The sequence below is a fragment of the Callorhinus ursinus genome, unplaced genomic scaffold, assembly GCF_003265705.2.
Source record: "Callorhinus ursinus isolate GAN/ISIS: 27379988/994484 unplaced genomic scaffold, GSC_fseal_2.0 scaffold8, whole genome shotgun sequence".
In the NCBI taxonomy this organism is placed as follows: domain Eukaryota; kingdom Metazoa; phylum Chordata; class Mammalia; order Carnivora; family Otariidae; genus Callorhinus; species Callorhinus ursinus.
Window position 1 is genome coordinate 65,610,407 of NW_027397070.1, and position 24,895 is coordinate 65,635,301.

Below are 24,895 nucleotides of genomic sequence, written 5' to 3' on the forward strand. Positions count from 1 at the left end.
TGAGAGAAACAGGAAAGCAAGACTCACAGGAGTTAAGTAACTTGCCTTAGGTCACAAAGCTACAAACGTAGTGAAAGAGCTAGGGTTTCATTGCGGTCTGTTCGATTCCAGACCCAGGCCGTAGTGCACTGAACCAAGCTGCTGGGGGTGAGCCTTCCAGGGTGGTGGAGCAGAAGGTGGGAAAACGCGAGCGCAAGTAGGCGGAGGAGACCCTTAGCTCACGGCACTATAGGGCTTCTACTACATCCAACCCTTTGCCAACACACTTACTTAATAAATCAAGCTACTGCGAACACTCGAACACTGGCAATACTTATTTCGGTTCCAACAGCATTGGAGGGTACAGTATCTCATCAGGACTGACTCGGAGGCAGTAAACCACACTTCCCGGAAGCCCAGGCGGGCGGAGGGACCCGGATCATTTTGAGGCTGGGAAAGACTCCATTTCCCAGCATGCAGCGGGAGCGCCGGCCCACAACTCCCGGCATGCGTGGGGAGGCGGCGCGGGCTGGCGCGGGCTCCGCCCCGCTCCTCTGCTGCCCCGCCTCTCCCTCTCGCCCTCAGCCAATGGGAAGGCTCTATACTGCAGTGTGTGACGGGGCCGGCGCCGCCGTGGAGTTGCAAGTCGGCGAAAGCGGCGGGAAGTTCGTACAGTGCGGAAGGCGACGCGTCTCCGGCTCCGGGTAGGGAGGCCGCGGACGGCGCGGTCCGAGAGCGCGGGCGCCGAGCGGGGACCGCGGAAGGGTGGCCGGGGGCTGGGCCGGCGCCGGGCGTCCGGGCGGCCGTGACCTCGGGCGGCGCCGCGCGGGCGTCCCTTCCTGCCGGTTCCCTTCAGGCCCAGCAGCGGCCCCGGCTTCCTGCACCTGCCAGGCCGGCCCCTCCCTCCCCCCCCAGCGTAGTTGCTCGTTCTCGCGCGCTCAGACCTGCCTCGCGTCCTGGGCACTCGGGGCCCGGTCTCAGGGCCGGGGGCCGGGTACCAGCAAGGACCGATGAGGTCCCTCTGGCATCATGAAGTTCACATTCGGGAGGGGAAACACCGAATAGAAGCGAATGCTACAGTTTGCAGACCCTGAAAAGCTCCCTTGAAACCAGGACAGGCGATTGTAGGCCAGAGTGATGGGGGTGAGGAAGGGCATCCCAGAAGAGGTGACGTTTGACTTGAGAACTGAGAGGGGAGAGGGAGCCTGCCCCCCTGAGCATAGCGTTCCGGGCCCGGGAACCTTAGGGTGGGGGACTGTCTGTCCCCTTACCAACCTGTCTGTCCGCGTAAGGCCAGGTAAGAGCTTGCCCTGGCGGGCATGGTGCAAGGCGGTAGAGCTCCGTGAGTCGCTTATATTCTAAGGGATTTGTTATGCCTTCTCTCTCCCTGGCTGACACGGTGGCACCCTTTACTGATGCAGTTGTATCTGAGGGCAACACATAGTTTTTCCTACCGCCGAAATAGTTTTTGGTTCTGGTCTCAAAACTCTTAGGTGATGTAGTTAAAATCGACGGACAGCACCAGAAGCGTTGGGCGGAGAAGCAGAGAGAGGCAGACACTAGGTTCCTGTTGAGACCATCCATTTTTCTAACTTTTTTGTCAAGTCACTCATTTTTGTTTTTCTTTGTATCGTCTCTTCCCTTTCCTCCCCCATCTTTTTTTCTTGGAACAACTTGGAAATACCAGTTTGGCTGTTGGGGTGGCGGTTTTAGGGAGCTCTTGAAGAGCCTCATTAATCCATCCTCCCTCCCTCCGTCCCATCCACCCTTCCTTCCTTCCTTCCTTCCTCCCTTCCTCCCTTCCTCCCTCCCTCCCTCCCTCCCTCCCTTCCTTCCTTCCTTCCTTCCTTCCTTCCTTCCTTCCTTCCTTCCTTCCTTCCTAAATTGCCTATCTTTTGAGCCTGAATTCACAAGAGGGAAAAAATGTCACTATTTTTCAGAGTTCAGAATCGAAACACCTTTTTATCATATGCTGAGCATCTCTTTGGGGAGAATTTAATCTACAGTTTTAAAGCAATTTCAGAGGGAAGCTAGGGTTCTTTATATAATCATTTTATTTAGATTATGCTGTTCAAAATGGCATGTAGTAATTGGAATTAAATTTCTGGATAGATAAGGTTATGTTCATCTACCCATAGAAGGAATGTAACTTAAGTAGTCACCTAATAATAGCTTTCTCTGCTGAAGCGATCACAGATGGTTATTCTCTGTGCATCTCAACATTGCTGATCCGATTCTGTTTTAATACAGTAAGACAACTTGAATTTAATAACAAAAAACTTGTGTGAAGTATCACTGTAAATTTAGTGCTAGTATCTGGTACAGATATCAGGTTTATAGTGTAGTGGCTTCTTGTTTAGTACTGCAAAAATTATGAGAGATTATTTGTTAAACAAATGGGATAATGGAGTAATGTGTCAAGCATAGAACCTGGCATAGAATAAGTTACTAAGTGCCCAGGAAATGGTTCTGTGGAAAGCTTAGGCTAAGTTTTATTCCAGGATGCAAGTGTATATTTAAAACCAGCAGTACATTCCAAATGTTGACAGACCCTAAAATTTCTTAAATAGGCCACTTTTTTTTTTGTATTTGAGAACTAATGTGAAATAATAAATATGTAAGTGAATGTCTTAGATGTCTAGAAAAGAAAAAATAAGAGTTTATTTTGATAACTGTGTATTTTTGCCTTAAAGTCATCCCTAATAAGATACGGTATACCATGAATAGAATTTTGAATTGAAAAATAAAATTTTGAAAGGATTTTTGATGTGAAAAATAAAACTTACTGGAAGCTTTAAAATTTACCTTATATCAAATGAAGGATGAGTCCTAAATCTATGCAAATGTGCAAATGCTGATAACACCATATATCAGGCAGTGAACCTGATGGGAATTAAGTGCTGCCTCTGTGTATGTGGGTGAGGCTTTCATGCAAATTGGTTTTGGTGGGTTATGAGAATGGATTGGTACCCGAATAGGACTGGAGAGTATTTTTTGGACTGGTAGGATATTTTCCACGCTTGCCAAGGTTATTTTTCAGAGTGAGCAGAAATAGACTCATTTATTCACCAGATATCACGTGCCTGCCTACTGTATGTCAGGAACTGGGCTAGCTGGATATAGTCTCTTCTTGCCATTGGAGTGTTGTGTTTAAACACGTTTTCTTTGTTTTAAATTAATAGAGGTCATTATTTTTGATTTCAGTTGTCTAGCATCCAGCCCACAACAAGTCAATATATGTATAGGACACATTTGAAAAACTACACTGTTATTGATAAATGTAGAAAATACGGAATTTTAATAAGGATATAATATTAGTTTAGAACGGTGACAACCTGACAAAGCACTTAGCTAGGATATGTTTGTATTCTAGAATACGTTTGGCCCCTTGACTGAAACTCCTGTGAATGTGTTCCTCCTTGGCATTGTAAATATGAGAAGAGGGCTGCGCCCTTTAATTTTTCCCCAACTTGGTTCCTGAATGCTGTTTACCTAGCATTGAGGTTGCTATTTTGAAGTAATTTCATGCACTTTCCCAATTCCTCCTGCCCCAGCTCTCCCAGTGTAGTCTGTCATCTCTGCACTGAAACCAAGCACAGTCTACTACTCTTCTGGATGACATGGGCAACCCTTTTGAAAAGGAACAATCTCTAGAGAGCCTAGAGAGGGATGAGGTGTGCCCTTCCCTCCCAGTAAGAGTTAGATTTTTACTATTCATCAATAAATACTAATGACAAGAAACTACTTAGTAGTAGCATTCTCCAGTAAATTTATTAAGAAATTTGTTAGTCACAGCGTCTTTGTCAACTTGGAAAAACACAGTGTGAATTATATTGTTTCTTTAGTCTTTATGTGGCTACATGGACTTTGATGATTCTTTGCAGTAATTCCTGTCTCTCCATGGGTTTCTGGCCCATTGGATGGGAACCGGTACTCTAGGATTTGAAAATTAAGATAGACACTGTTAACACTGGCTAATATTTAGGGGGAGTATTAAAGATACGCACATACTAAGATATTTACCAATAAAGCCATATACCTTAAGTGGGATGATGTAGTAGGTGGAGTCATATAATTAAATTGCAAGGTTATTAGTTGGGAGATTTAAGAGCATTCTGTCCTCTACCTTTTAAACAGATAGCATATTTAATGGAAAGAAACATTTGTCTTAGGACCTCACTATCTAGTTGGTCCCACAAGGGACCTAAGAACTGCAAAGTCGTTAGGAACAAGGACAGCAGCACCCCCTGCCTCCCACTCTTTTGGGGGAAGTTAGAGTTCTTTCTGTGCATTTATTTCATCTCTTTGTAGACTGGTTGTCTTGCTGCTGTTTGCACGTGGATGTCTGCTCTACAGCTAGCTCCTTGTTTTAAGAACCCAAAAGAGATTCCATTATCCATCTTTGTCATTTATATTTAAAATTAAAAAAAATCATGAAGTTAGAAATTTTACAGCTAACTACAGCTTTATTTCAGATTAATTGCTTTTCTCCAATTGTTTTACCAAGTAACAGCTGAACAAGTGCCATTGTTTGATGATACCATGTATAAATGCATTGTGAACACATTTCACAATACTAAGAGTTGGAAAGTGCTGTTAAACCTTCAGTCTTCATAGGCTATGGCTGGAAGACATAGAAACAAACTTGTACTGTTTCTGTTGGCAATACTGCCTTTTTTTCACTTCTTATTGCAGTTTACTGTGTAATATGGTAACAGAGCTAGCAACAAAGGGGTTATCTCTAAGTATACATTTTTTGTTAGAGGTAGTAAGATAAAAGTTTTAAAAATTTCATTTTTTTTTTTAGCAAGCTAAGCTCAGGTTATGACATTTTAGAGGTTTAATCTTACCGGTTTTTTAGGCCTTTAGAAAATATTTTAGAAATTGTGACTTTCAAATTTACATTATCTCTCATGCTGCTGGTAGGAATGTAAAACAGTACAGCCACACTCTGGAAATGAGTTTGGCAGTTTCTTAAGAAGCTAAACATATACTTAACAATTGTACTCTTGGGTATTTATCCTAGAGAAATGAAAATTACTCACGAAGACCTGTAGATGAATGTTCATAGAGGTTTTTTTATAATAGCCAAAACCCCAAAACAACTCTGCCTGTCCTTCAGTGGGTAAATGGTTAAATAAAATGTGGTCTAGCCATATAATGGAACACCCATTTATAATAAAAAAAAAAGGAACAATATTGTCGATGTGTGACAGTTTGGGTGGAGCTTAACGGGCATTGTACTGAGTGAAAAAAGCCAGTCTCAAAAGGGTGTGTGACTGTATCATTTGTTTATATAGTATCCTTGAAGTGATAAAATTGTAGAAATGGAGAACAGATCAGTTTCTGTGGGGTTGGGGCTGGGAGTGGTGGTGGGTTAACTCTGAAGAGGTAGCACAAAGGAGTTGCTGTGTAGTAACAGTTCTGTATCCTGATTGTTTTGATGGTTACACAAATCTTTACATGATGAACTGTCCTAGGACTATACATAACACCCATAAAAAGGATGTAAAAACTGAAATTCGAATAAGTAGTTTAATTACTAATACTGCATCAATGACAATTTCCTGGTTTTGCCAGTAGTACTGTGCTTGTCCAGTGTATGGCTCACCCACATTTTATTTAACCATTAACCCACTGAAGGAGCAGTGGATTTTTTCTAGTTTTTGGCTATTACACATAAAGCTGCTAGGAACATTCATGTTCAGGTTTCTTTCTTTTTCTTGATTTATTTGAATATAGTTGACACAATGTTACATTAGTTTCAGGCATACAAAAGTGACTGGACACATGTATGCATTCTGCTACCTGCGCAAGTATAGCTGCCATCTGTCAGGATATATTGCTGTTACATTATTAACTATATTCCTTACATTGTGCTCTTCCTGTGACTCATTCATTCCATAACCAGAAGCCTGTGTTCATGTACAGGTTTTAGTGTGAATATGTTTTTATTCTTATAGGATAAATGCCTAGGAGTGCGAATGTTGGGTTGTGGGGTAAGTGAATGTTTAACTTAAGAAACTGCCAAACGTCTCCACTGTAGCTGTACCATTTTACAGTCCTATCATCACTCTATGAGAGATGAAGCTTCATCACATTCTCGCCAGCATTTGGGGTTGGCAGTATTTTTTATGTTAGCCATGATAATAGGTGTGCAGTAGTATCTCATCATGGCTTTAATTTGCATTTCCCTAATGGCTAATGATGTTGAACATGTATCTTTTTTGGTATGTCTATCTTTTTTGTGACTCGTCTGTTCATATCTTTTGCCCATTTTGTGATTATTTTCTTACTGTTGATTTTAGAGTGTCCTTTGTATATCCTGAATACAAGTGCTTTGCCAGATAAGTGATTTGTAAATATATTCTCTCAGTCTGTGGATTGTCTTTTCGTCTGTTATACTGTCTTTTGTAGTCCAAAAGATTTTAATTGATGAAGTCCAGCTTACTGATATATGGGTTGTGTTTTTGGCATCATGCATGTGTCAGAACTCTTTTATCTAATCCTAGGTCAGAAAGATACTTATAATTTGATGCCTTACATTTAGATCTATGATCCATTTTGGGTTAATTTTTGCACAGGATATGAGGTTTAGGTCTTCGGTCTTTGTTTTTCTTTTCCTTTTGCCTATGGATGTCCAGCTGTTCCAAAACCATTAGTTGAAAAAACTACCCTTGCTTCATTGAATCATATTTTACCTTTATTAAAAAAAAATCAAATCAATTGGCCATACACAGTAAACTTCATACCAAAATGAAGACAGGAAGTGAGTGTGCAATGAAGTATGAAAATTAATACAGATTTATGAAAGTATGACATGGCTTGAGTCTTAAGTATGTACAGATTTGAGAGGAGTGGGAGAACATTTTAGAGAATAGCATGAGCAAAGACAAGTCCTAGAAAAAATAAGAACTGGCTGTTTTAGGGAGCAGGTAAGTGAAGGGGAGAAGGAAGATGAAGGATAGTTGCTTTATGAATATAACCATTGGCTAGATTATAGAGTCTGTAATTGGTTTCATTTGCTCCTGTGGTTCTTGAGCAGGAAAATGATCCAGTAGAAATGGGCATTCATAGAGGTTGTTGTAGGCCCTATGTGGCGATAACAGGTTCACAAGGAAGAACAGGGTATAACCATAGCCCTTGACTTAGTGCATTGTGTCAGGATGTCTACTGGAAAGCTCGAAAAGTGGTGTAATGCCAGTATTAAGTCCCTAGTATTTTCTAGGAGAATCATGGTAGATTTCAGACTTTTGCCACTGTCTTTGGCAAAGAGAACTCTGCTGCACTTCCAGACTCTTTCAAATTAATACTATCGGTACATTTTACATGTGGGAAGGAGAGTAGTTTCTGTTGACTCATAGTTGACATGGTTGACATTTCTTATCAAGCCTGAAGGTCCTCGACGTGAGCAACTTAAATGGTAAAAGCATAAAGAGTTAATAAATTGGTCTAATGAGGAAAGCTAACGGCACCGCCTTTATTTAATCACGGCAGGGAAGAGTCTCGTGTTGTTCAGTCAGTGTGTCCTGCCGCATGTGTATGAAGAACTCTACAGAGAGTGAGGGCCAGCAGTCTTTCTAAATTACTGAGGGCTAAACAAGGACACATGTTCCAAATTGCAGCATTCGGGATGAGCCTTAGGTCAGACTCTGGAAGAATTTCCAGACAATAATAACATTGGATATTTCACGCAAGCAATCCAAAAGATCTTTAAGGCCAGAATAGGAACCTTCATGTACTTTGGGAGCATTTTGCTGTAGTCAGGGGGATGTGACAGGGACAGGCCTTGAGTCCTCATTTGTTAATTTTGTGACCCAAATTACTCAGTTTTTGTTTCTTAGCACTCGTTTCATTTCTTGATTTCTTTCTCTGAACAAATTATACCTTTTTCCCCCTATTTATCTGTGGGAATCTCTTGGTTTCTGCTTTCTTGCATTTAAAAGATTATCTTGGATATTGATTGGACTTCTGTCATTTAAAAAATAATCACCCAACAAATAGAACTTAATCTCAGGCAGACTGCTAAATATTAACGCATTTCTGCTTTTTTACTTAGAACATGGAAAAGCATGTCATCCCATTTTTTAAAACAATGATGACTTCTTGAGCAAGGATTTACTGCCTAAGAGATCACCGTGACGTGTGTTAATGAAAGATTGGCAGTGTGAAAAGCTTTAGCGCGACCGCTTGTCTTCAAAATACCTTTCTTGTTTGATTTAATTTCTTTAAATTAAATCTGATTCTTTTCTACCAGTCTAGATCTTTTTCCCACTGAAATGTTGAGATTGACCAAGAATATTTCTTTTGTGATTGCAACCCTTCAGTATTATCACAGAGGTTTTTTTTTTTTTTTTTTTTTTCTATGCAGAAGAGCAAGCTCTTACAGTGCTATGCAAGCTGCCCATTTAAAACTATCATTGCTTGGCACCTATGCCCTAGTGACAGTTTGACCAACATGTGAGCAGGCACACTGCCATCCTGACAGATGGGCGGGAGTATAGGCAGCCAAGAAACCATGTATCTGCATCTAGTGTATTTGTTAAGGGCAGGATTCCCAGTCGGGGATGTTCAAACGTCTGTCCATCCTGAGCTTTCACGCCTATGGATAAAGGGATGTCATCATTAATTTCAGCTTCTGACTGAGATTCCATGGATATAAGAGCTTCTTGGCTCTTTCAGAAGTAGGCAATTGGGGACAATCAGGATAATTGTTCTCTCCTTCATCACAGGACTACTTCAAATAATCCGTTCCTCTTTCTTCTAGCCAGCTAGGTTTGCAGTGAGTACAAACCTGTTCAGACATTGTCCCTATACTGCTAGAATATGTGCTGCTTCATTTGTTTTCCAGAGTACAAAAGCCTTGGAAGTCATTTAATGTTTGTGCTTTGGACAGCGATGTGTGTGATTGAAGTCAGGTAGGTCTGGGTTCAAATGTTAACCCCTGTATGACATTAGGGCCACCTGATTTTACCATCAAATCAAAGTAAAATAATACCTATCTCAGGGTGGCTGTGAGAATGAACTGTGAGATGTGTGTCTGAATTACTTGGTATAATGTCTGGCCCACAGTAAGTGTTCATCATTACCACCATCATCGTTGCTTTAACATACCTGAGGGTATTTTTCTCTGGAGAATTATTTGAAACAGGAAATCTTCTTTCAGCTCATCCCCCACTATTTTTTGAAAGTCAGGTACTGAATATTAGCGCATTGTCTGGTCTATACTGGAATGCTTCCAATGACAGGGAACTCACTACCTCTAGAGCAGGTTTTTCACCCATGGCACTAGTGACATTTTAGATGTGTCATTCTTAGTTGGGGCAGGGGGTTCTCTGAATTGTATGATGTTTAGCAGCATCCCTGGCCATGGGGACAAAATCATCCCAGGTTGAGAATCACTGTTCTAGAGACAGCTGATCCTGTTTTTAATCAAGTTAGCAAGCTTTTTCTTAATATTGAGTGGAAGTCTTCTTTATTGTTTCTCTACCCAATTCTGTCTTTTGGAGACACTTAGAACAAGTGGTGTCTCTGTTCTGTATAATGTCTTTTCAAATACCTGAAGATGGTCATCAAGTTTTCTCAGTCTTCTTGAGTTGAGACATCTCCAGTTCATTAGCTGTTCCTTACAAGGCATGATTTCATGTCATTTCACCACATTGATGGCTTTCTTTTGATTTGATTCCATTTTTAAACTGTAGTGCTTAGAATTGAATGCAGTACTCTAGGGCTGGTTTAATTAGTAAAAAATAGAGTCGCATCTCTTGTTTAGCATTTTTCTTCTGTTAGTGTAGGGAAGAATAATACCTTTCTTCTACATACTTTGTTCTTATTATCAGCTATATAATAGCTTTGATGACCACATCATACATCAAACTTGGGTGATGTTGAGTAGATATGTCTAAGCTGTATCTTCTTCATCCTGTTCTCAGGCATTAGTTTTGGGGTCCAACATGGGAGCTTATGTGTATCCTGTTAAATTTTTTTTTTATTGGATTTAGCTAACTGCAGTATTAATTCTTGGCTGACTTGGAAGTTTCTTTTAAAAGAGGTAGCTGATGATGCCATCAACTGAGATTGAAAATACAGGAGCAAGGGCAGTGTGTTTGCATGTGTGTGCATGTGCGCATGGAGATTGCAAAGGGGATTAAGATGGAAGCCTGGGGAACCCCGATATTAAGAGGCATCTACGAGAAAGGAGGGAAGAAAAGATATCAAGGGAGGGGTGGGCAGAAGGTAGAATGAAAATGAGAGTCTTGGAGGCTGGAGTGACTGTGTGAAGTACTGTGGTAGATACTTGAATACAAAATGAATAGGACGTGGTCTGCTTTCTCTGCACATTTGTATTTGCCCTGTCATTTACCTCTGTTCAGTTAATGGCACTACCTAGTCAGTTATGCTTGGAAAATTAGTCATCCTCAGTTCTTCTTCACACTCTTGCATCTATTTGAATTACCAGGTTCTACTGATTCAAAAAAATTTTTTTTCTGAAGTATAATACACATACTGGAAAAAGAGCACAAATATTAAGGATCTAGCTCAGCAATTTTTTTTTAAACAAAGTAAACACACTGAAATCACCACCACCCAGAGCAAGACATTCACTATTCTAGCACTCCAGATGCCCCTACTGTGCCTCTTTCCAGTAATTACTCCCACCCGAGGTAACAACTAGGCTGACTTCTATTATTATAGCTTAGTTTGCCCACTAAGTGGAATTTTACCATATCTAATTCTTCTTACCAAGCTTCTGTTATGCAGCATTGTGTCTGAGTTTGATCTTGCTGCATGTAGTCTGTTGTTTTTTTGCAGCTTTGTTGTCCTGGTTATCTGTTACTGCATAACGCACCACTCCAAACTTAGTGGGGGAAACAGTAACCATTGTATTGGCTCATGGACTCTGTGGGTCAGGGATTTGGTGGGCATGGCTTGTCTATGCTCTCTACAGTGGTTGTGGTCTAGAATCATTTAGAGGTTCCTTCATTCACATGCATGGTGCCTTGGCTGGGATGTCTCAAAGATGAAGATCATCTGGGATTGTTGGCCACAGCAGCTGCATGTAGAATTCTCTACTAGGCCTTGGGTTTTCACAGCATGTCGGCTGGGTTCCCAGAGGAAGCTTCCTGAGAGTGACTTATTCTTGAAAGGCATATAATGTCACTCTATACTATTGGTTGAAATAGATACAGGCCTGCCTGGATTCAAGAGGAGAGAACATAGACCTCATGTCTTTCTGAGAGAGGTGTCAGGATTTGTGGCCATTTCTAATAAAAGTCATCACAAATTATATACCACAATTTATCCACTGTATTGCAGATGAATTTGAGTAATGTCTCCTTTGGAGCAGTTATGAATAATGGTGTTGTAATAATTCTTGTTCATATCTTTTGGTTCACGTATATATTCATTTTGGTTGGGTATATAAGAGTGGAGTTATTTTGCCACAGTGTGTATGTATCTTCAGCTTTGATGGATAGATATTGCTAGACAGTTTTCCAAAGTGGTTGTACCAATTTATACTCCAACTAACAGTGTACCTGAGATCTAGTTGCTCTGTAGTCTTGCCTCTACTTGGTACTGTCATTTAAATATTTAGATTTTTTTTAAAGATTTTATTTATTTGACAGAGTGAGACACAGTGAAAGAGGGAACACAAGCAGGGGGAGTGGGAGAGGGAGAAGCAGGCTTCCCCCCGAGCAGGAAGCCCGATGCGGGGATCATGATTGAGCAGAAGGCAGACGCTTAACCGACTGAGCCACCCAGGCGCCCCTAGAATTTTTTTTAACCATTCCGTATTTGTGTAGAAGATCTCAGTGTGATTTTAATTGGCATTTCCTTGATAAGTGATTTGAGCACCTTTTCATATACTTGTTAACCATTTAGTTATCCTGTGTTGCAGAGTGACTGTTCACGTCTTTTGCTCATTTTTGACAAATTGGGTTGTCATTTTCTTATTGAAATATTGGGGTTTGTATATATTCTGGATATGAATTTTGTGTTGAATATATGAATTGTAAAAATGTCTTCCCATCCTATGGCTTGCCATGTTGCTCTTGTAATGTGTCTTTTGATGAACTAAAATTCTAAATTTTAATCAATTCCATCTTATCAGTCTTTGTGGTTAGTGCTTTTTTATGACGTGTTTACTTTTGCTGCCCCAGTCATGAAGATTTTTTTTTTTTTTATGTTCTACTGGCTTTATTATTTTACCTTTCGTATTTAGGTCTGAGTCTCCAGGAATTGATTTTTGTTTGTTGTGAGGTAGGGAGATCAAGATCCTCTCCACCCTCCCCCCCTCCAATATGTTTATCCATAGGAGTAGTAGAAGGTAGCATTGGGTCGGGTGGACACAGCTGGAAGTTAGGGTTCCTATATTCCTAGCCTTAACCTAACCTTTCATGCACCTTCTGAACTTGGACTTATTATTAAACCCTTCTGGCTTCAGCTTCATCTGTAAAAGGAAGGATTTGAAAGAAATGTGTTCTGATTTTCATTCTAGCTCTGGTTTGTTAGATCATTCTATCTAGTCCTACAGTTTTATTTAGGCTTGTTAGACTCTTCTTAGATCTGAATTCTATCTGATGTATTCATGATACCTCCCAGCTTTCTGCTATCACCAATAGTGATGAGTATGGCATTTAGATCTTCATCTAAGCTACTGATGAAACACAGCTTTTTTGATCACGTTGGCACATCACTGCCCAAACATGGTCTTCTGATCTTCTTGGTATTTTTTGTCCCCTGCCAGGAACTCATTATTCTGTTTTAGTAAGCTGTGGTTCAGGACACCAGTTCAGTTTTTGAAAGCCTTTTGCATATACTATTCTTTATACTTGCCCCTTACTTTAGTTTCTACTTGAACTTCTAAGAGTCACAGATACGGTGTAGAGTTTCATGAATCATAAGAAGTTGTTTGTGACCAGTGAGTTCATCTAGGCAGTCTCCCTTTGGAGCATCTTACATACGTGCTTCTGGAAAGTGGCGCACCTTTGAATACCAGGTTTACACACTATAATTGTGTCCTAAGTAGAATAGTCAGGAACCATCTGGATGACAGAACAGGAAATCTGTCATTTGCTGGTTCCTTTGTGTTCTTAGAGGCCTGCTTTGGGGTAACTTTTACCCTTCTTTCAGAAGGTAAAGTTTTGTTTCGATAAAACAGTGTAACTCCAGTATAGCTATATTGTTCCTTCCTTTATTATCCTTGATACCACATTTTTCTTCTCATTAACTTCTTTAAACACCTTTATTGAGATATAGTTCACATACCCTACGATTCACTCATTTAAGGAGTATTGTTCAGTGGTTTTTAGCATCTCCCGGGGACAGCAACTATTGTCATAATCTACTTGTACAATATTTTCATCAACCTTAAAAGAAACCTCCTACCCATTAGCAGTCACTCCATTCTCTCCTCACCCCCCACAGCCCTAGGAAACTATTAGTCTGCTTTTGTCTCTATAATGCCTATTTTGGAAATCTTACATAATTGGGAGTTGTAAAATATAGGGTCTTTTGTAACTGGCTTCTTTCACTTAGTATAATGTTTTAAGGCACATCCATGTTGTAGCAGGTGCCAGTACTTCGTTTCTTTTTATTGCTGGGTAATATCCCATTGTACGGATAGATGGCATTGATTTATTCATTCATTCGCTGAAGGGCATTGGAGTTGTTTCTGAGTTTTGACTGTTTTGAGTAATACTGTTATGAACATTTATGCACAAGTTTTTGTGTGGATGTGTGTTTTTATTTCCCTTAAGTATGTACCTACCACTAGACATGCTGTGTCATGAGGTAACTCTGTGTTTAACTTTTTAAAGAACTGCCCAATTGTTTCCCAGAGTTGGCTGCGCCATTTTACACTTTCAGTAGCACTGTAGGTGGGTTCAGATCTCCAAATCCTCACCAGTACATGTTATATTGTCTCTTTTTGTTTGTATCTGTGAGTGTGAAGTGGTATCTCACTGTAGTTTTGGTTTTCATTTCCCTGATGATTACTGCCATCAAGCACCTTTTTTAAAAAATTTTTTTTAAAGATTTTATTTATTTATTCATGAGAGACAGAGAGAGAGAGAGAGAGAGAGAGAGAGAGAGAGAGAAGCAGAGGGAGAAGCAGACTCCCTGGTGAGCAGGGAGCCCGATGCGGAACTCGATCCCAGGACTCTGGGATCATGACCTGAGCCGCGTCAAGCACCTTTTTGTGTGCTGTTGGCCATTTGTACATCTGTTTTGGAGAAATGTCTGTTTGAATCCTTTTCCCATTTTTAAATTGGGTTGTCTTTTTATTATTGAGTTCATTAGCCTTTTAACATTCAGTTTGATTTATTTTCAACTAGAAATATTCTTTTGCTTTGGTTTTCTTTCCTTTGTTTTTCTTTCATTTTGTTCAGGGACCATTCATTCTTTCTGTAGTAAGGGAGAGGGTTAAGGTGGTTTTCAAGCCTTTTGCATTCTCTTGGCAACAGCTTCCCTTGGCAACCTACATAATTGTGGAATACCTTAGACTGGAAAATATACATCTCCTGACTCCTGGAATAGATCCTTTATAGTTCATACTGGTTCTATTTTTTTTTCCAGTTTAATAAGTTTATATATTTTTTTATTTTTTTCGGTTTAATAAGGATATATGTATATATTTTTTTATAGTTCATACTGGTTCTAAAATGAACCATGCTTCTTTCTCTACAAATCAGTAGGTAAAACTCCTGGCTTAGACTTCAATCCGAGTTATTTTACAGGTGAGGAAAAAAGACCTGGAGAAGTTGGACCATGTCTAGGTTCACAGCAGGTAGACCTGGAGCATAGCTTTAATTCACTTCATTCTTAAGAAAAATCTGTTGGTTTCTCACGAGGTGACAGCTTTGTGTTAGACTTGGGATACCAGGGTCCCTGACTTCCAGATTCTCACAAAGTATGTCAAAAGAGAGTGACATATATGCAATTAATGGTAATACAGTGTCATGGTGCTGTGAAATGTGGGTGAGGTTGTAGAGTCTAGTGCTCTTAACACCACTCAGTGCTGAAATTTGCACTTTCCTTTCCTTTAGATTTTTGAGTAGTTGGTTTTGTCTGGACCACTTAGTAAAGAACGGTAACAAGAGTACCATCATTCAGATGCTGAGATTGAGGAAGAAACTGACCTTAGCATGTTCAGGGTTTTACACTGGAATCTGAAGATAGTCTCATCAAGTACAGTGTTTTTATGCATATATTATTAACTGTTTTTTCAAATATTCTTTAGTGATTTATTACATTGTTTTTTCCCTAAATTTGTCAATTTTTTTTTATTAAAAAACAACTAAAAACTTCTTTCTGAAGATCTTTACATCAGTGATTTATTTCATTACTTCTTTTGTTCTTTTGATCTTTGGAAGTCATTCTTTTTATTCAGCAGAGTTGGGCTGGGTATTTATAGTAACATGTGACTGTACTTCTGTTTTTTATACTGTTTTAATGGCATTTGTAATAGTATTAGATTGTAATATTAAAGCATATATTTTACCACCTTAAGACTTCTTGTTTTGCAAATGATTTATTCTGTAGTATGTGCTCTCTTTTAATGCTTGTGTTAAATAACAAAAAGGCATTTTTGTAAAATTTTATTTTCCATACATGTATTTTGAATCGCGGTTGGTCCTGCTAACTTATTGGTTGTAAAAGCCATGAATAAATTATTTAACTTCTCTTATTCCCAGTTTTGTTATATGCAGTCAGGATAATGCCACCTATGTTTTATGGTTATTTTAAGAGTTAGAGATAATGCATTTAAATTAGCCAACATAGAGCCTGTCATATAGGTGCTTAATAGTGAGGGTAGCTATTGTTATATGTTAGTTGATTCATATATAAGAGCTGTAATTAATGGTTAAGTGATTCTTTCTTGTATATGGATTCAGTCATCCATATTTTTACTCATTTAGGATTATTTGGGCAAAAATAAAGGATCATATTAATGTAAGAACTTCATGTCAGTATTCACTTTCAGTTAATAGTCTTTCAGATTGTATTGCTCTTTAAAGACTGACCTAGGCTTTACATCAAAACACAAAGGTATGGGCTTGTCTGCAAATGTAGGCATTGAGAGCATTGTTTTTCTACATAGTCGATTGCTCTGTTTTTAATTTGAGGCAGTGGCTGGGCTGACTTGGGCAGATCCTGATGTTAAAAGAGCACAGGCAGATTCCAAAGTAACAACAATGGAAAGAGCTACTTGGTATTTTATGTAATACAAGTTGCTTTATTAGTCATGAAGAATTCTTTAAAAATGTTTTAATTGGAAAAAAAAAAGTTTTAATCGAGGGGCGCCTGGGTGGCTCAGTCGTTAAGTGTCTGCCTTTGGCTCAGGTCATGATCCCAGAGTCCTGGGGTCAAGTCCTGCATCAGGCTCCCTGCTCAGCGGGGAGCCTGCTTCTCCCTCTCCCACTCCCCCTGCTTGTTGTGTTCCTTCTCTCGCTGTCTCTCTCTCTCTCAAATAAATAAATAAAATCTTTAAAAAAATGTTTTCATTGAAAAATAACATACACACAGTAAGAAATTTAGACAGTATAGGAGGATAAAGAATGGAAACTAAACCTACCACAAAGGCATTTTTGCTACCAATTGATTATATAGGGTACCAGTAATATGCCATATATATATATATATATATATATATATATATATATGGTATATTGTTGCACAAGTCCTGCGAGTGCTAATCATATATATTCAAGCATATGCAGCGTACATTTTTCACTTAACTCTATCTTGGAGACTGTTCCATATTGATGTATATAGGTTTACCTCATTTTTTAAATTGCATATTCATTCTATGGCTATGTCATCATTCACTTAAGTTCACTTTTGATGTAAATTAAGGATGTTTCTAGTCTTTTGTTATATTATGCTGCAGTGAATATCCATGTACATGTTAACCTTAAAATACATTTATTTTACTGGCAGAAATGGATTCATTCAGAAATAACAGAATTGTAATTCAGGACAAGCAAACTGTGGCAAAACCAGAGGTAGTCCGACAAAGGAGAGGAACATTATTTTACAGAGAAGAAAGAGGAAGCTGGGAGAGGGTGTTCTGAGCGAAAGTCCACTGGAGAGAAGCAAAGGTTCTGGGTGCTGAGGTTTCTCAGTGGCTGAGCTGGGTGGGCGATCTATTTCTTGTGGGAGATGCAATGTACATCTTTCCCTGTGGGACTTGTAATTGATGGTTCTTTTCTGTTGACCTTCTTCTCCTGGGTCTGTAATTGACAGTTCTTCTAGTAATTGATGTTGAGTGGTATGGTTGCACCTTCTAGCCTCCTGACTCCACTTTAGTGAGGTTTCCCTTCGTTAATTTTCACATACATTTGACAAGATGTGAGTGTACCTATAGGACAAATTGCCAGAAGTGGACTGAGCCCTAGGGCTGTGTATGTAACATTTTGGTAGTTAATGCTAAATTGATGGGCCTGGTACTTCTACCAGTCCAGTGTATTTTCTAACTCTTTGAATTTGGCTAATCTGATAGCTTAAAAATGTGATTTTAATGATAAATTAAGCCTTACTGTAATTTTATTTTTCATTTTATTAATGAAGCTGAGCCTATTTGCTGTTGATCTTCAGGGTATAGTGTTAGTGAAAGAAGTCATGGTGACAGACAAGTATATAATATTTTACCTCTTAACCTAAGACACAGGTGATGCAGATAAATGTATTTTATTTGTTGTTTAAAAAGAAAAAAATGAAGGATAAACTAAAAACTAACAAAAGCAGTTACATGGAGGGAAAGGACAGGAAGGCTGGAGAATGAAAGCTAGACTTCTGAACACACCGTGTGTTGTTTTGATTTTGGAAATGTAAATGTTTTACAAAATTATAAAGATTCAAAGAGAATATGTATCAGTTAAATATTTAGGTTAATGTTCTTTGGAACCAAGGATTTTAACAGAGAATAGAGACAAATATAAAGGCAAAGAAGTTAAGCAAAAACCTATAATCCTAAGTTTGAACAGGAAATATCGATATAAACTTGTGATGTATTTTCTCTTTGAAAAAAATTCTAGCTTTGTCCACTCAGAAGATCTAGAAATAATGACAGTTGGGACCAGTGAATGTCGTAGGGCCCAGATTTTGGTCTCTAATCCATTTTCCACTAAAAGAAGACAGGCTCTTTATAGAAGTGATTAATTTTAGGTTTGGGACAGGAAAATGAGCCTGAGGAACCTGGAACATCTTATACTAGAAAGCAAGGAAAACGTCCAGGACTGTTGGGGTTGAATCAGAAGGATATGGTGGCCAACCCAAAGGGCTTCCATTGTTCAGTGCAAAAGGGAAAAGAGCAGCCCTGGCTGCAGAAGCTGTCTGACATTCATAGACAGGCCATGTCCTCCGGTCAAATGTAAGCAATCTCACAGAATACCTCAGATGGGGTTTCACTCACATTATGATAAAATGAAACCAGGCACAAAGCCAAGGTCTCTGTGTCGTCCACAAAATTCTTGACCAAAATGAGTGATGGCTGCTTCTTTACCACTTACAGCCTTATCTTCCTTCTAGTCTCCCCTCCCTGACATACCCAGTCATAGAATTACCCCACTTTCTGACATCCAGTTTAGGGAAACTCCTGCTTCCTTAGGTTCTCCCCCAAATTACCCAGCCAAAGCCTGAATCCTATAATAGATTCTTTTTAACATTCTCTTACTGAGCCACCCTAGTGTTGTTCCCTTTGGAATGTGTTCTCCCAACTGGTTTCACTGTAGGTGTGTTCCTGGTGTTCACTGAAGGGCACTGACACCAGATTGATGACAGAGCAGTTTGGGCAACAACAGTAACAAAAGATGTTGGGGAACACATTCAGTGACAGTAGAGGGACCCAATCAGCAAAATTCACAAAGGGGGAAATTTTACAAGACAAACGACAAGGGAAGGGAAAAAAAATAAAAGAGAGAGGTGGCATTTGTCCATTAAAGAGATTCAAAGACACATCCACCAGATGCAGCAAGTAAAAAATCAGCTATAAGGAGACACTTCTTGAGACAATTAGGGAGTCTTTAAACTTGTTACTAGATGATATCACAGAATGATTGTCAATTTTGTTAGATGTGATGATATTTAGTGACTATTTATTTATTTATTTATTTAAAAGATTTTATTTATTTATTTGAGAGAGAGAATGAGAGATAGAGAGCACGAGAGGGAAGAGGGTCAGAGGGAGAAGCAGACTCATCGCTGAGCAGGGAGCCCGATGCGGGACTCGATCCCAGGACTCCAGGATCATGACCTGAGCCGAAGGCAGTCGCTTAACCAACTGAGCCACCCAGGCGCCCTAGTGACTATATTTTTAAAAAAGTAATTTGCGTATGAAACGATATGATATGTGGGGTTTACTTTGAAACCGTCTGCAGGGGTGAGTGGATCGGGTTTAGGGAAAAAACAGATTGGCCTTGTGTGAATAATTGTTGAAACTGGGTGACATGTATGCAGGAGTTCATCATACTGCTTCTCTACTTTGTATGGTTTTGAAAATTCTCCTAGTAAGGAGTTTCTAGAAGCCTTTTGTATTTCTTTTTCTGTGAATTTCCATCTGCACCTCACTTCTCCATTTTTCTGTTGGGTTTTTGTCCTTTTTTTAAAAGAAAGGAATCTTTAAATACTAAGAAAATTAGCCTTTTGTCATGTTTTATATATTGTTTTCATTTGTCTTTCAGGTTTATGCTACTTTTAACCTGTGGAGAATTTTTAATTTGTCAAACAGTATGGCTTGACTTTTATTTTGTTGTCTCGAAAAACCTTCTTGTCTCTGGGACTCTTTAAAGTTTTTCTTTTATGTTTTCATGAAGACCCTTTTAATGACTGGAGTACACTTCTGATATGCTCAGACTATTTGGTCATCCTAATTTACTTTCCAAGTATTTAGAGCTATTCTCCCCTCGAGCCCTGCCACAAGAATATATAAGGAAAAATGTTGTGCAGTTGCTATCCTGTGTAGATTTAAATGTGAACACCCAGGGAATTAACTGTAAACAAAGTCTGGTTGTTAATTTTGTCCTCAAATAGGAAAACTAATGGGAAATCTATCATTTACAAAATTACCAAAACATGCTAAGTGCTGTATAGACATATTAACAGTATAGTTTAACCTTTTCCAATTTTAGAACAGTTTCAGTGTTTGCTTAACATAGAGAATCATTCCCTTGTAGCTCCTTTTGTAGGGCCTGTGGGTCACCTCCCTTTGAAGTCAGCATCTTTAGACTTGCTCCCTTCTTAGATGTCATGCCTTTGTATGGGCAGAGCAGGAAGTACCCAGCATCTGCTCTCTGTAGGACGAATGAATGTTACTGGAATGTCTTCTTCGAGGTTGGTTCCTGGAGACCTGTTAGGACTCCAGGGATGGATCTTCTAACCCTCACATCTAAAGTCAGAAAGAGAGGTGCACAGCAGGACCTCACTGGATCCTTCGCCTTTCCAGGGAAGGGGTGGCAGCAAGGCCTCCTGCCCTTATGTTTGAAATTGGACCATCCTGTGTATTCTCAGTTGAAAATTAATTCTGCAGTTAGTGCTCCTCTTTTAGAACTCTTAGAAATCATTTAAAGGAAATTAAAGTTGAGGAAATACACTTGATATACTGTATTTTAAACATTTTATTCGCTGTACCAAAAAATGTTATAGTGTAATGTAAATCAGTTTCCCACTACAAGTAGAAAACATTCTGACTAGGAAGAAATTTTTCTTCTCTGAAAATACCCACTTTCTTTCTCAGAATTAGAAGCGTGAGTCTTCACCTAGTTCTTTCCAGCGTAGGTGTGAAAACCTGACTAGTGTGACAATTGCTTCCAAAGATGGTGTCACAGTTTGAGTTAGCTTAATGTTTTTCAGGAATAAGCCTATGAATTTATAGGATCATTATCTCTGGAGGTTCACTTCTGTATTCTCATGGATGGTTGTGCTGTATCTGACTCTTGTTTTGTTAGTGTCCCTACAGGTACCATATAGCCGTGAATGCTTTTCCTACTTATGTTGATATGCCTGGTTCTCAGAGTGAGACCAGGGGGACTGATTGATTGGGTGTCCCTAATAGGAACTTACAATTAACCTTCCTTTGTCACAGGTTTTTATGTTAAATGGTATTGATAATAAGTATATTGTTATTCTATGGATCTCCTTACAGTTCAGGATTTGTGGGGATAAAAAAAGTAAGTATATGAAGACCCTTGGTCTGATTGGGAAGAGGCTATATAAACTCAAGATGCTGTATTTTATTTTTTAGATGATTTCTTAGCAGTAATCAAATGCATTAATCAACTTCTGATTAGCTGGCTCATTTGTAAGAGAATTGTCTTTAAGTATATTGCTTTCAAATTGTTCCTGATGTAATTTATAATTTAGCAAAAGAGGTGATGAAGTTCTTTGTTGACCGATTATCTCTTGTTTGCTTTTATTCTTTGACTTACTGTAGTTTGGCAGGAAGCCATTTATACCAAAACATGTAATTACTTTTTAATCCCAAATAAGTTTGAAATGTAAATGAGTGATTTTTGATCTGGGATATGAGGGGATGGGAAAAGGGTGGTTTTTTGGGGGGGCTCCTCTTGAATCATTCATTCACTAATTTGTTTTTTTCCAAGTTCTGAAATGAACTGGAGGGAGCTTTTATTGACATCCTCTTATACAGTAGGATTGTGTGTAACAGAGCTAGTATGTTGAAAATGAGTGACTGAACTGAACGTAGAGAGGAACACGTGCTGGCATATCTAGATCGGTGGTCCAGTCTGTGTATCACCTCCTCTGTGTGGCATTTCAGCACATGGTTGCGGGGCTCTTGTGGAAGAGGCCCTTTCTGTTTTCAGAGTTCTGTTGGCAATTGCCATGCGTAGCCAGGACTCAGAGCTGCTGCCGTAGACCATGATACTTATGTAATTCAGTTTATAATTTTGCTCTGAACTTGCTGGCGCTAGTTGAAAAAATGAGAAAACACGGGGTTTCAGAGATCTTCCTGTCTTAAAAACTTGCAGCCCACTGGAAGAGGCACTTTCTCCTTGCCCTGAAACCAATAGAGTTTGGTTCTGTAGATGTCTACAGCTGCTCACTGTTTTTAATAAGTAGTTTTATCAGGGGATTCAGAAACATTCTTTACCTGGAGGGCTTTTTATTGATCCTTGTTTGAAGCTGATGATATAAAAATCCTAACCATATGAAGGTGTTTCTGCATGAAGCTAAATGCAGCTTCTTGAGGCCAAAGATTGCATTTTATCCATGTGCGTTTCCAGCTCCAAGCATCAGTTTCTGGCACATATTTTGGAGGTGTTTCATAAATGCCTTTGGAATAAAGCAGTTCAAATATTAAATATTCTGATTCTGGTTAACTAAATTGTTGTAAAGATAGAGCTTAGAAAATGTAGAGTAAGAGATGATTAGCATGTTTCCTAGACCATCTGTCACTAATATCAATTGTTTCTGCTTGGCACTGAAGACTTGTTTGGGGGCTGGGGGGACGGTAGTGCATGTAAAGTTTAAAAAAAATCTAAAAATTCTCTTAGGTTATTCTGTACCCCTCTGTTTGGTGGCTAAAAGTCAGTGCAGTGTTTAAAAAATTGACATTCTTATTATCTAGGAAGGATTAATGCCAGTCATTGGTTTTTCCAATAGCAACACCACTGTAATAAGTGGTAGCTGTTTTTGTTTTGCCCCCATCCAATATGTTTGATGGATTCATCAGAGCTAGCCTTTGAAAATGTAAGCCAGGGGTGCCTGGGTGGCTCAGTCGTTAAGCGTCTGCCTTCGGCTCAGGTCATGATCCCAGGGTCCTGGGATTGAGCCCCGCATCGGGCTCCCTGCTCTGCGGGAAGCCTGCTTCTCCCTCTCCCACTCCCCCTGCTTGTGTTCCCTCTTTCGCTGTGTCTCTCTCTGTCAAATAAATAAATAAAAATCTTTAAAAAAAAAAATGTAAGCCAAAGCATGCTACTTCTCTGTGCAAAACCTTCCTAGGATTTCCCATCTCCCTGAGATCCAAAGTCAGTGTCCTTACAGTGAGTGGCCTGTGTGTTGGGCATGACCACCAGGCCTGTGCTCTTTTGTATCTCTGACATCAGCTAGTGCTCTCCCCTGGCGGATTCTTCTCCAGGTGCACCCACCTCCTTGCCACTTTGGCTTCCAGAACAAGTTGGCCATACTCTTGCCTTAGGGCCTTTGCACTTGCTGTTCCCTCCATGTGGGATGGTTTTCCTCTAGACGACTGCATGGCCAGCTTCCCTCACTGTTGTTGCAGGTCTCTGCTTAAGTGTCGTTTTCTCGTAAGGCTTTACCAGATTATCTTTTACATTTTACCCCCATCCCTCTCCCCTCTTCCTACTTTATTTTTTCCCTTAGCACTTATTACCATTGGACACTGAGCATGTTTTAATTTTTAACAGTTTCTCTATCTTAAATTTAAAAAAGCTTAATGAGGGCAAGAATTTTTGCCTGTTCACTGCTTTATCCTTGTGTTCTAGAACAGTTCTGGCACAGAGTATGCTCAGCATAAATATTTGTCAAGCAAATGGATTAATGAAGCAGGTACTATATATTGGAATAATACAGAATTGCATGGAACTCAGTATTATTTTTATTTGAAATTAGAGGTGTAGCATGGTAAAATTTTTATATTTCCTGTCAAAAAGTTACAAACCGTTCACTCTAATAGCACTACTAAATTACTTATATTAAAGTTAAAGGGAGAATAGGGCCTCGTCCTAGGCTCTACTTTTTAGGAATGGAAGCTAATCCATTATAAACCCATTCCTACCTTGAGGTGACATTAGTGACAAAGGCACTACAGAAGCACTGAAGATTTTGAATTTATAACAGGCTCACATAGTTTAGCCTATGGATGGAGTGGATTCTGAGAATGGAATAACAGACATTAGCAAAAAATATCAAACATGTGAAAGCTTTGGTGAGAAACAGGTCAATGGGAGGAGAATTCTTGACTCGTGTTCAGAGTATGATTTTTATTTTGATTGAATTATTGTGAATTAAAATGCAAGCATAGGGGCACCTGGGTGGCTCAGTCGGTTAAGCGGCTGCCTTTGGCTTGGGTCGTGATCCCATGGTCCTGGGATCGAGCCCCGCATCTGGCTCCCTGCTCGGCGGAGAGCCTGCTTCTCCCTCTCCCTCTGCCTGCCACTCTGCCTGTTTGTCTGTCTCTCTGTCTGTTGAATAAATAAATAAAATCTTAAAAAAAAAACAAAACAAGCATAATACATGTCCCCAAATCTTGTAAAAGCATGTTTCCCCTTTTGCTAATGTCAGAGTCCTGAAGTGGCCTGTGGGGCTCTGCTTAGTGTGTTCCTCCCGTGTTACCTGGCTCTCCCCTCCTATTTTCCCCTTGCTCCCCCCACGTAAGCCACACTGGTGTACTTCTTCTTCGGTTGCCTGGCGTGCTCCTACCTTAAGATCTTTGCACTGCTTGTCCCTCTGCTCACAATATCCCCACAGACACACCACCTGTGAGTCTGCTCAGATCTCGTCTACCTTCTCCTTGAGGCTCACGTGCCCCCTGCCACCCTGCTCTCCCTGTCCTCTATCCCCCTGGTCTGTTACTTTCCTTTCCTTTCTTTTCCTGTTTTTTTTTTTTTAAAGCATAGCACCTACATTTTATAAAATACTATATAATTTACCCATTATGTTTGTTTGTTTCTTTTTCTAATACTTTTTTCTGCTAGAGTATGTATCAAACAGCAGGACCTTTGTTCTTTGAGGTCAAGTAAGTATTTATTTATTTATTTATTTATTTTTAAAACTTTATTATTATGTTAATCACCATACATTACATCATTAGTTTTTGATGTAGTGTTCCATGATTCATTGTTTGTGCATAACACCCAGTGCTCCACGCAGAACATGCCCTCTTTAATACCCATCACCAGGCCAACACATCCCCCCACCCCCCTCCCCTCTAGAACCC

The 24,895-nt window shown here is 39.6% G+C and overlaps 1 protein-coding gene across 7 annotated transcripts in view; it reads left to right on the plus strand.

Annotated features, from left to right (window-relative positions):
• Nucleotides 1-580: 580 nt before the first annotated feature.
• Nucleotides 581-24,895, plus strand: part of VRK1 (VRK serine/threonine kinase 1) — an 88,015-nt gene continuing 63,700 nt past the window's right edge. For 2 of the 7 annotated variants that reach the window (XR_012379157.1, XM_073895858.1), the window contains exon 1: nucleotides 987-1,276. Coding sequence is in view for 3 of the 7 variants with exons in the window: in XM_073895858.1 (XP_073751959.1) it covers nucleotides 1,117-1,276 (160 nt within the window). In the remaining 4 variants the exon portion in view is untranslated. Of the gene's footprint in view, nucleotides 684-985; nucleotides 1,277-24,895 lie in introns of those variants that run through there. The other 5 variants (XM_025869392.2, XM_073895861.1, XR_012379158.1 and 2 more) reach the window with 5 other exon arrangements.